The sequence below is a fragment of the Astatotilapia calliptera genome, chromosome 15 (genome assembly GCF_900246225.1).
Source record: "Astatotilapia calliptera chromosome 15, fAstCal1.2, whole genome shotgun sequence".
In the NCBI taxonomy this organism is placed as follows: domain Eukaryota; kingdom Metazoa; phylum Chordata; class Actinopteri; order Cichliformes; family Cichlidae; genus Astatotilapia; species Astatotilapia calliptera.
This window is the reverse complement of record NC_039316.1, coordinates 19755711-19767790: the sequence shown is the minus strand read 5'-3', so window position 1 is coordinate 19767790 and position 12080 is coordinate 19755711. Positions and strand designations below refer to the sequence as shown.

Sequence of the window (12080 nt, the reverse complement as noted above, 5' to 3'; positions counted from 1 at the left end):
ATGATGCACAGCAGGCCTCAGACTACTAACACATCTTATCTGTGTCGTTATCCAGCTGCTGCAGTGGTGTTTGCTGCAGTATCAACATATTTCATTGTGGGCATCAACACACATTCTTGTTAAAAGCTCAATTATTCATTTTATGAATAAAGAGAGAGGGAGGACAATAACATTTGAAGGCAGTAAAATAAATTAATTCAGAACAAGTGATGAAGAGTAAACCACTGATGAGGAAGTGAGCAGGAAGTTGAAGCTGTGTTCATGTCTGAGACTGTCTCATTTGTGAATGTGAGAGCAGAGAGTAGAGACTGACAGACAGAGAAGTACGATGGCTGCAGTCATGTGGATTCAAATGTCTTCATTCCTGCTGCTGATGCTTCAGATTACAGGTAAGGAAACACAGAACACACACACACACAATAGTCTGTTCTTCCTTTAACTAAGAGAGACGTGTTTGCTTTGTAACTTTGAGTTTTCTGGACTCTTGGAAAGAAAAGATGAGAAATAAATGATGTAAAATAATCCTTAAACTAACTGTTAATCTAACTGCAGTGTTCATGTTATAGTTTGTCACATTTCACTCTCCTGTCCTCAGCAGAAACAACAGGACAGACTTTGTTCTCCTTCAGAGCTGCCAGAGCTGGACATGACATCACTTTGTCTTGTGAAAATGTGATAGATGGTCAACATGACTGCAGCTATACTAACTGGATGTTCACTGATTCAAGACAGACACCAGCAGTAGAGCTGGTTGTTCATGGACAGATTAATGAAAATGCTAAAGCTGAATACACCAGACTGAGTGTTACAGCGAACTGTTCTCTGCTTATAAAGAAGGTACAAGCTGAGGATGTTGGTCGTTACACCTGCACACAGTACAAAACAAGAGGAGGACAAGAAGAAGGTCCAGACTTTACAGTTGATCTGTCTGTTATTAACAGTGAGTATTTACATCATGTTTTTAGTTCAAACTTGGAACAAACTGAAATATTACAGCAGTATTTATTACAGTGATGATGCTCTGTTGTTTTTCTCTTTCCATATCTCCATCTTCACCAGTGACTGAACATGAGAACAACAATAAAGTCATTGTGAACTGCTCTGTGCTGACACATGAACACTGTAGACACACAGTGGAGTGGCTGCATGAGGGTGAAAAGAAAATATCAGACGAGGAGATAAAACCAGGTTCCTGCTCTGTGACTGTGACATTTAAAAGATCTCACCGTGATCAGAAGTTACAGTTTTATAATTCATTGAAGTGCAAAGTGACAGATGGTTACACTAAAGAAGAACAACTGTTTCCCTTCAAACTCAAGTCCTCAGGTGAGAAAACAGGTGAGATTATGTTCAGATCACTTCACAGTGATGAGCAGACGTGTTTAACTCACATGATTATTAATTATAACAGCGCTCTTTTTTTGTTTGTTTTGTTTTGTTATTTCATTTCTTTCTTTAGGTGAAAACAAAAAGTCAACGACTGCAAAATTCGCCTCAACAACAACAACAACGAGAACAATAACAACGAGAACAACAAAATCTTCTCTAGAATCAAAAAAATCCTCACAAGGTAGTGACATCTGAAATTTGCTTTATTGTTCAGACCCTTTAAATTCAAGTTGTCGGGCAATAAACTGTTAAGAATGTGTTCAAATCCCCTCACAGTGATGCTTTGACTGGTTTGATTGTTACATATTGCACCTCTCCACATTATCTATTCTTTTAAAAACAGCTTGGTGTTTATTTTTTTCTTACAATCATTCTTTATTTGATTTTGTAATTACATTTCTTTAGGTGAAGATGTCACAGAGACTAAATCAACACCAAATATCTGAATGTCAGACTGCCACTTGGGTGGAGACATTCAGTGACAGTTGTGATTTTAAAACTTAAAGTCTGAATGTCAGGTTGACTCTGGGCTTTGGGTGGACATTTAGTTAGAGCTCTTTCACACAGGCCTGCAGACTGTGAGCCAGAGGCGGAGCCAGACATTTGAAACACCTGGGGCTTAGCCCTAAAGGGTAGTATGCATGTGGGAAATGACTGAAAGATTAATAGGCTCTGTTTTGAGTTTTGTTCAAAAAAGAATGACTTCATATAGGGAAAAATATATATCACATGTGCAGGACACCTTAAACTAGTTTTTTAATTAAGCAGCAAGGCAGAACAAAGTCGGGGCTGTATCAAGACACGAGGACTAAACCCCAATTCAACCAGACCCAGAACTGATCCGGAATTAAAACAGGACTGCAACAGTTCAAAATCAGGACTACTTAGGATTTAACCAAGACAGAACCAGAATCAGAACTAGATGATAGTAGCGCTAAAAATCATCATAGACCTGCACTACACTTATTTTTTTAATTCTACCAAAGTCCACTATTTAGATTGAGAAAAGTTTATATAATTATTTAGCCTTGTTGTGCAAACAAGCATGCAAAACTTAAAAAATATAGAATTTGAAAAATAGCAAACCTAAAAAGAAACACTAGGTACGAGATACATGAGTACCTATGATACGGTGATACTTTTGGTAAACAACCATTTGACTAACATGTGTGTCTCACCTGCTCTTGTTCCATCTCTGTTCTGTCCTTGTTCTCCATCTCCCTCTCTGTTCCTCTCTCTCCCTCTCTGTTCTTCTCTTTGTGCTGACAATCATCAAATATACAGTTGAAACCAGATATTTATGTACTCTTCAGATCAAAACACAAACACTTTTTTAATTGTAACATCAAATCAGACTAAATGTTTATTTTTTTAGATTGATAAATATAAAAAACATATTTGTTAAATTGAAGAGTAAAGAGAGAAACTATCTGTATTTCTTAATTGCAAATGGCACCAAATTGTATTCAAACTTGAGCCACACTTATGGAGCTCCACAGTTCTTTTCCTGGTGTTTTGGTTGATATCTCTTAATTTTCCCATTTCAAAGAAACAGGCTCTGTGTTTTGCCTTATATGCACCCACAGCTGTGCCACCAATTTACTCACATGGACTCTACTAACCTATCAGAAGATTCTTCAGCTCAGAATCGCCTGCAGTTTTCTTATTAATTAACAATAAACTTAGTGTATATGTGCTCCTAAATTTGATCAAAGTGATAAAAAAACAGACAGCTCTGTCTCTCTTTATTCTGACATTTAACTAATTCAAAAGATATTTCAATATTTATCTAAAACAAAAGTTTACTCTAAATTGATGTTGTACAGTAAAAATGTTTTATGTTTTCTCCCTAAAGTGTAAATATCTGGTTACAAATGTGAATATCCTGCTGTGTACTGAAATCCCTCTTGTTTTGCATAGAAATATACTGAACAACATACAAAGCATAATATATAAAATAACATTTACCTGAGTTTTTTCTTTGAAAGAACCCTCTAATGTCCATTCTTATATTTCAGTACATAACTGAAACCGATTTAGTCGGGGAGGGTAAGAACTGAAAATATGAAATAAACACACGTAAGATAAGACTCTATTAAAAAAAATAGCATTTGTTTGGCTTTTCATTTCGCCATTTGTTGATTCACTTGAAGAGCAAGTAACGTAATATTGGTCAAGTGATCAGTTTGATATCAATCTTTCGTGATTCACCGTCATATTTACATTATTTGTACGGTATGAATGGTTTGCTTTGGTACCTGGTCAAACTTAAGCTCTCCTAGTATGGCTGGCTCCGTTTCTCCAACAGCGCACTCACAGGCGGCAGCTGCCCCGCCCCCTCGCTCAGTCGCTTAGTGCCTGAGCTCGGATCATACCAATATCAGGGGGGATTCACGCACAGTCGTAAATTCCCACAGTGTGCACTATGTGCTTCGAATATTGTGTGTACTTTTTGTTTTATACAGTTGTCAGCCAGGCATCTAACTATGAAAAAATTACACTCCAAAAGACCCCGGGCTTCTGACAAAACAACCCGGGCTTAAGCCCAGTAAGCCACCCCCACGCTCCGCCCCTGCTGTGAGCGCTGACAGGAAGAGGTCACTACAGGAAAATGTGTGTTCACAGCTTCAAGGTGTACCTGGTTGCAAAGAGGTCTGCGGTGCTATGCTGAAAAACCTCATTGTGATTGCTTTGGTCACTAGCAGGTTAACACAGTTGGCCATAGTTTCCATAGAAGATGCAGACATGTCTGCAAATGCTTGCTTCTGTTTGTCTTTATGAAAACTGTGAGTGACCAAAGAAATCACCAGGAGGTTTTTGCTGCAGCGCTCTCTTTGCAAGTGATCTCACAAAGTTACAGCCAGAAACCACTGAGGCAGATTTGTCCCTACAAAAACAGATTATCACTCTAATTCTGTGAACCTTGATCAACATCACTTTTTCAGCATCTTTATATTTTTGTTTCATCACAAACAATTTGAGATAAATGAAAGAAAAAAGAAAGAAAGAAAAATTAAAAAAAGAAACTAAATGCAAATAAAAATATTTTTCAGTGCCTTGTAAGGACATTTAACTTATTTATGTATTTGATTATCGGTCCTAAGAGCAGGCTTAATATTTTAATCTAATAACAAAAATATCAAAACTGAATGTTTTCATCACAGCATTTATTCTTTTCACAGAACAAAAAGCTGAAATCTAAATGGTTTCATTGTTTTTAGGTTTTCTGTCCAGATGCATCATCGTGTCTGTGGGTTTAGCATCACTCCTAATATCTGCTGTTACAGTCAACATGTGGACAAAAACCAAAGGTGAGAACTTCATAGATGAAACGTTTATACAAGAAAAGCTTTGATAAACTTGCAGGTTAATTATTTCAGCTCTCTTTTGTGATTTTTTGTCATTTCAGGAATAAAAACAAAGATGGAAGGAAACACTGTGAGTTTAACTCTGTTATAACTTTACAGAGCGAACAACACGTTAGTGATATGTATTCTTTTTTAACTGTGGATGTACAAATGAAAGAAAACAAAATACACAGTTTTAACCAGGTTGCAGAAACACTTATAACCTTTTTTGTTACTGTTGTTGTTTATTGAGAAAAGTGGAGAATTTTGAGACTAAATAATAAATAATTAATAATAAGATAAACCATCAGAGAGCTCATCAAAAGTAGCATTTCAAAGAGTGAATCTAAAGTGTGTAGTATTGTTTTAAACAGGTGCATAAAGATGAAGATGGTGACGCAGTGAACTATGAAAACACTGCAGACTCTCCTGCTTCTGTCAGACTCCACAGATCAACAACTTCAACATCAACTCATCACAAAAATGAATCATAATATCATTAATATTTCCTGACCTTTACTTTTTGATTTTATCTCATATGTAGGAGCAAAATTCTTTTCTTTGTGCACTTAGCTTCAACTATTAAGAAAAATAACTTCAAATAATCATTTATTCCTTTTTCATGATAATCGATGTATGTACACAGATGAATCACAGAACAATCCACTCAGCCAATAAAACCCTTTAAGCAAACTGCACAAGAGGTGACAAGTCAGAGAAACAGATCAGGAGAAAAACAGGTGGCAGTGATGTCTAAATGAAGCTTTCTGAAGTGCACACAGTCGTCTTTGGTGACATCTGGTGGACAAAAGTTTGAAGAGCAGCTTGAATGTACAACTGTTTCATCATGATTGCTCACTCTACAGAGCTCAGCTGACAGCTTTTGTGTGATATCATAAACAGTCCTGTTTAAACATATACAGGGTGTGGTCTCTCTTTTCTTGTTACTTCTTGATATTTGTAAACACAATAAAGAAAGAAAAATCTTCAAATTAATGTACAACACAATCTTAAAATAGGTTGGGAAGGTCCTACCTCCACGTGTTAAGGAAATAAACCAGTGCGCATTTATGTATAAAATATTATAATGTATGTGTAGTGTATTTTTATGTATGTTTTTGACCAGAGAGGTAGAATCAATTTACTAATAAATGGGTAAAAAAAGCTTGTAATTCCTCGCCTGCTTTGTAGTGAAGTCCATGATCAGCTCCTTAGTCTTGCTGATGTTTAGGAGGAGGTTATTCTCCTGGCACCAGGTCTCCAGGTTCCTGATCTTCTCCAGGTAGGCCGTCTCGATGTTGTCAGACATCAGGCCCACAACAACAGTGTCGTTAGCAAACTTGACAATGGAGGTGGTGTCTGATGTGGCTACACAGTCATAAGTGTACAGTGAGTACAGCAGGGGGCTTAAAACACAGCCCTGAGGCGCTCCAGTGCTGAGTGAGATGGAGGGGGAGACTTGTTTTCCCACCCTCACTGATTGGGGTCTGTCTGTGAGGAAGTTGAGGATCCACTGACACAGTGATGGGCTGAGTCCTAGATCCGTCAACTTGGTGAAAAGCTTAGAGGGAATTATTGTGTTGAATGCTGAACTGTAGTCCACGAACAGCATCCTAACATAATTCACTCTGCCAGTGTCCAGGTGACTCAGGGATGTGTGGAGCAGGTGAGATATGGCACCGTCTGTGGAACGATTAGTCCGGTAAGCAAACTGAAGTGAGTCGATGGTGGCAGGAAGTGAAGAAGTGATGTGATCTCTCATCAGTCTTTCAAAACACTTCATCACAATTGAAGTCAGTGCTACTGGACGGTAGTCATTGTGGCAAGTGGGCTGTTGTTTCTTTGGAACAGGGACAATGATGTACTGTTTGAAACACGTGGGAACCACAGCTTGGGCCAGGGAGAGGTTGAAGATCTCCGTGAACACCGGTGCTAGCTGGTCAGCGCAGGCTCTCAGTACCCGGCCAGGGATTGCATCTGGTCCTGCTGCCTTCCTGGTGTTCACCCTCCTGAAGGTGTTCCTCACGGCATGCTCTATGATGATGAATGCATTTTCTTCACTCGTTTGTTGTTTTAATTGCTGCGGCATCGAAGCGAGCATAAAACGTGTTCAGCTCATCAGCCAGTGAAGCATCGGCATTCATCATTGAAGAAGCTGGTCGTCTATAGTCCGTTATAGTCCGCAGTCCTTTCCACAGGCTCCGAGAGTCGCACTGTCATAGCTGTGACTCTAGTTTTTCCCCATAGCTCCGCTTTGCCTTTCTGACCGCACTGCGCACGTTGTAAGACGCAGCCTTGTATAGGTCCATATTACCGGAGACGAGCCCTTCATTGTAGGCAGCAGTGCGTGATCTCAGAGCGTCGCGGATGTTTTTATCCACCCTCGGCTTCGGGTTGGGAAACGTTCGGATGATAGTTCTTTCTGCTGTCCGCTAGTTTCCCGATAAATCCCACAACCGCTTCCGTAAACATGTTGATGTCATCAGAGTTGCGCCGAAACATGTCCCAGTCTGCGTCATCCAGTGCGTCCTGCAGCGCGGCCACTGATTGGTCCGTCCAGCGAGCGACCTCCCTCCTGATTGGTGGTTGCTGCTTTAGCCTTTGTTTGTAAGCAGGCATGAGGAAGATGGCGGCATGGTCCGATTTTCCAAATGCCGGCAGGGGCTGAGCCTTGTAACAGTTCTTGAACGGGGTGTAGCAGTGGTCTAATGTCCTAGTGCCCCGGGTGGGGCAGTTGATGTGCTGGTGAAGGTTGTGAAATGTCCGTTGAGATTCACTCTGTTAAAATCTCCCATAACAATGAGTGCGGCATCTTGGTGAAGTGTTTGTTGATGTGTGAGAGCCTCATGTAGCTCATATAAGGCAGTGTCCGAGTCCGCGTGAGGCGGAATGTAAACAGTGCAGGCAATGACCGCGGTGAATTCCCGAGGGAGATAGAAAGGGCGACATTTAATGATCAAAAGTTCCAGATTGGGCGAGCAAGAGCGTGTGAGTGGGGAGATGTTTGTGCTGTCGCACCATCTGTTGTTCACCATCAAGCACACTCCACCACCTCTTTTCTTCCCCGACTCCATTGTCCTGTCCATGTGGTAAACCGAAAAGAACCCCGCCGGCTGCACGGTGTGGTCTGGAATCGCTGGGTTCAGCCAAGTCTCGGTGAAGCAGAGGAGGTTGCAGTCCCGAATGTCTCTCTGGAACTTGATTCTGGCTCTGAGGTCATCAAGCTTGTTCTCGATGGATTGAACATTGGCTAGCAGGATACTGGGCATGGGTGCGCGGTGTGCGCGAGCCCATAGCCTGTTCCTGATGCCGGCTCGTTTCCCTCGAGGCCGTCGCTTAGGGTCGCGTCCTTTGTTCTCTCTCAGGAAAATAACACTCTGACAGGCTGGTGACAAGAACTGGACAGACTGACCACGTCCTCATCACAGTCACCCAGGGAAGACTGAACCTTAATGTAGACTGAGTGATTACTGATGTGGCACAGATGTGCACATAGTGTACGAGGTTCATCCTATCAAAAGGTGCCTTCCTCACTCTCCCTCTCGCTCTCTCTCACTCGCTTGTTCAGCTGGGATGAGGAGCCACGTTTTGTTGCTCCACATTAAACCATTAACATTATGTGTTACACTTTAGCTGTGATGACTATCATTGTGTTTTGTAGTGCTGTCTCTCTCTGACACCTCACACACACCACAGCATTGCAGTGCTGACCACAGTACAAGTGTGCTTCTATTATTCTCCCCAGTATAACTTCCTGTTCTTTCATCTCCATATAAAACATTGACTCTACTAGTTTAAGCTCCTCTGTTTGTACTGACTGCTGACATTTGTCTAAATAACAAACAAATTCATCTCCTCTCACTGTTCCTATCAGATGATTCCAACTTATACTCACACAATATTAAAACACCTTGAAATGAATGTAATGAATTTGTATTCTAAAAACTGACTTAAATCAACTTTCCACACGTTCAAAATGACGGCGACAATAATGACAGTCACTCTCTCATCAGTGTGTTAACATTTGTCATTTGTGAACATTTAATCAGTCTAAGTAATTTTGCAAATTAAAAAAAAGGTTTACTCGTGTGTGTCATTTAATGTGTGTTTTCAAATCCACAGCTCAGCAAAAATAAAATGTTGAGGACTTAAGGGCAGCTCTGTTAGTCCATCAGTGCGTGAACCATTTGTGTTTCTGATGTTTATGTGGTCAACTTTAGAGGCTCACACGTCCAGAGCGTTGCTGCTGTTGTACCCACATTCTCACAGAAATACTTCCCCTTCACTTCTCAGAAGAAAAATGACTTCATAGATACAATGATGCACAGCAGGCCTCAGACTACTAACACATCTTATCTGTGTCCTTATCCAGCTGCTGCAGTGGTGTTTGCTGCAGTATCAACATATTTCATTGTGGGCATCAACACATATTCTTGTTAAAAGCTCAATTATTCATTTTATGAATGATGTCACGGTCCTGGGTCGGGTCGACCCAGCATTTTGAGTTTCTTATGTTTTGGTTTATTTTTGCATTATGGATTAGTTATTCTCTGGTGATACTGTTTTGATTACAATTATATTCTGATTCTTTAGTTATCTGATGATGATGTTGATGACGATGATGATTATTTCTGGTTTAGGTTTGTTATCTTGCCCTTATGTTTGGTTTAGGTTGCCTGTGCTTAGTCTTCTCTGCCCGTATGTCCCTATGTTTGTCCATGACGTCATTATGCCTGTTTACGAGTCTGTCTCTGTCTGGCGTGTGCTTCCTGTTTTATTTTGTAGGTCTGTGTCCTTTGTCAGTGCGTTCAGCTTTGTGCTCTCCCTGTCTCGTCAGTGTAATCAATGTCAGCCGTGTCTCCCAGCTATTTCCTCTTTGCTCCGTTCACCTCTTGTATTTAGTGTCTGTGTCTTCCCCTACTCGGTGTCGCATCGTTAACGTCTGTTCACCCTCGCTTCCTCTGTGTGCTCCGTTTGCCAGCCAGCCTTCCTGCCTACTTATTCCGTTCTTCCAGTTTAGTTAGTGTTTTTCTGTTCTGCTTCTTACCAGCAATAAAGCTGTGTGTTTTGAATTACTTCCGCCTCAGTGAGTCCTGCATTTTGGGTCCTCCCTTCCTGCCTGCCCACACTCAGACATGACAAATGAAGAGAGAGGGAGGACAAAAACATTTGAAGGCTGTAAAACAAATAAATTCAGAACAAGTGATGAAGAGTAAACCACTGATGAGGAAGTGAGCAGGAAGTTGAAGCTGTGTTCATGTCTGAGACTGTCTCATTTGTCAATGTGAGAGCAGAGAGTAGAGACTGACAGACAGAGAAGTACGATGGCTGCAGTCATGTGGATTCAAATGTCTTCTTTCCTGCTGCTGATGCTTCAGATTACAGGTAAGGAAACACAGAACACACACACACACACAATAGTCTGTTCTTCCTTTAACTGAGAGAGACGTGTTTGCTTTGTAACTTTGAGTTTTCTGGACTCTTGGAAAGAAAAGATGAGAAATAAATGATGTAAAATAATCCTTAAACTAACTGTTAATCTAACTGCAGTGTTCATGTTATAGTTTGTCACATTTCACTCTCCTATCCTCAGCAGAAACAACAGGACAGACTTTGTCCTCCTTCAGAGCTGCCAGAGCTGGACATGACATCACTTTGTCTTGTGAAAATGTGATAGATGGTCAACATGACTGCAGCTATACTACCTGGGAATTCACTGATTCAAGACAGACACCAGCAGTAGAGCTGGTTGTTCATGGACAGATTAAAGAAAATGCTAAAGCTGAATACACCAGACTGAGTGTTACAGCGAACTGTTCTCTGCTTATAAAGAAGGTACAAGCTGAGGATGTTGGTCGTTACACCTGCACACAGTACAAAACAAGAGGAGGACAAAAAGAATGTTCAGACTATATGATTAATCTGTCTGTTATTAACAGTGAGTATTTACATCATAATGTTTTTAGTTCAAACTTGGAACAAACTAAAATATTACAGCAGTATTTATTACAGTGATGATGCTCTGTTGTTTTTCTCTTTCCATATCTCCATCTTCACCAGTGACTGAACATGAGAACAACAATAAAGTCATTGTGAACTGCTCTGTGCTGACACATGAACACTATAGACACACAGTGGAGTGGCTGCATGAGGGTAAAAAGAAAATATCAGACGTGGAGATCAAACCAGGTTTCTGCTCTGTGACTGTGACATTTAAAAGATCTCACCGTGATCAGAAGTCACAGTTTTATAATTCATTGAAGTGCAAAGTGACAGATAAACACACTAAAGAAGAACAACTGTTTCTCTTCAAACTCAAGTCCTCAGGTGAGAAAACAGGTGAGATTATGTTCAAATCGCTTCACAGTGATGAGCAGATGTGTTTAACTCACATGATTATTAATTATAGCAGCGCTCTACATTATCTGTTTTTGTAAATGTAGTTTGCAGGTTTTTTTCTTTGAATACTTTTGTTTTATTTTGTTATTTCATTTCTTTCTTTAGGTGAAAACACAAAATCAACGACTGCAAAATTTACCTCAACAACAAGAACAACAACAGCAATGAGATCAACAACAACAATGAGATCAACAACAACAATGAGATCAACAACAACAATGAGATCAACAACAACAATGAGATCAACAACAACAATGAGAACAACAACAACAACAACAACAATGAGATCAACAACAACAATGAGAACAACAACAACAACAATGAGAACAACAAAATCTTCTCTAGAATCAAAAAAATCCTCACAAGGTAGAGACATCTGAAATTTGCTTTATAGTTCAGACCCTTTAAATTCTAGTTGTCGGACAATAACCTGTTAAGAATGTGTTCAAGTCACCTCACAGTGATGCTTTGACTGGTTTGATTGTTACATATTGCACCTCTCCACATTATCTATTCTTTTAAAAACAGCTTGGTGTTTATTTTTTTCTTACAATCATTCTTTATTTGATTTTGTAATTACATTTCTTTAGGTGAAAACGTCACAAAGTCAAAATCAACAGCAAATGTCTGAATATCCGACTGACACTTGGGTGGAGACATTCAGTGACAGTTGTGATTTTAAAACTTAAAGTCTGAATGTCAGGTGGACTCTGGGCTTTGGGTGGACATTTAGTTAGAGCTCCTTCACACAGGCCTACAGACAGTGAGCGCTGACAGGAAGTGGTCACTACGGGAAAATGTATGTTCACAGCTTCAAGGTGTACCTTTCTCTTTTCAGGTTTGTTATTATGGCTCATTATCCTTCCCGTTGGTTTATCAGCACTCTTAATAATTGTTGTGGTCATAAGATGGAAGAAACATAAAGGTAAAAGCATCCTCAGATTA

At 40.0% G+C, this 12080-nt stretch overlaps 1 protein-coding gene across 1 annotated transcript; it reads left to right on the top strand.

The window, feature by feature from the left end:
* Nucleotides 1–212: 212 nt before the first annotated feature.
* Nucleotides 213–11275, top strand: LOC113037574 (uncharacterized; the record flags this gene model as incomplete). Its single annotated transcript, XM_026194814.1, has 4 exons — nt 213–389; nt 596–940; nt 1060–1326; nt 11241–11275. Coding segments are annotated over exons 1-4 (708 nt in total), but the record flags the coding sequence as incomplete, so codon positions are not given.
* Nucleotides 11276–12080: the final 805 nt, after the last annotated feature.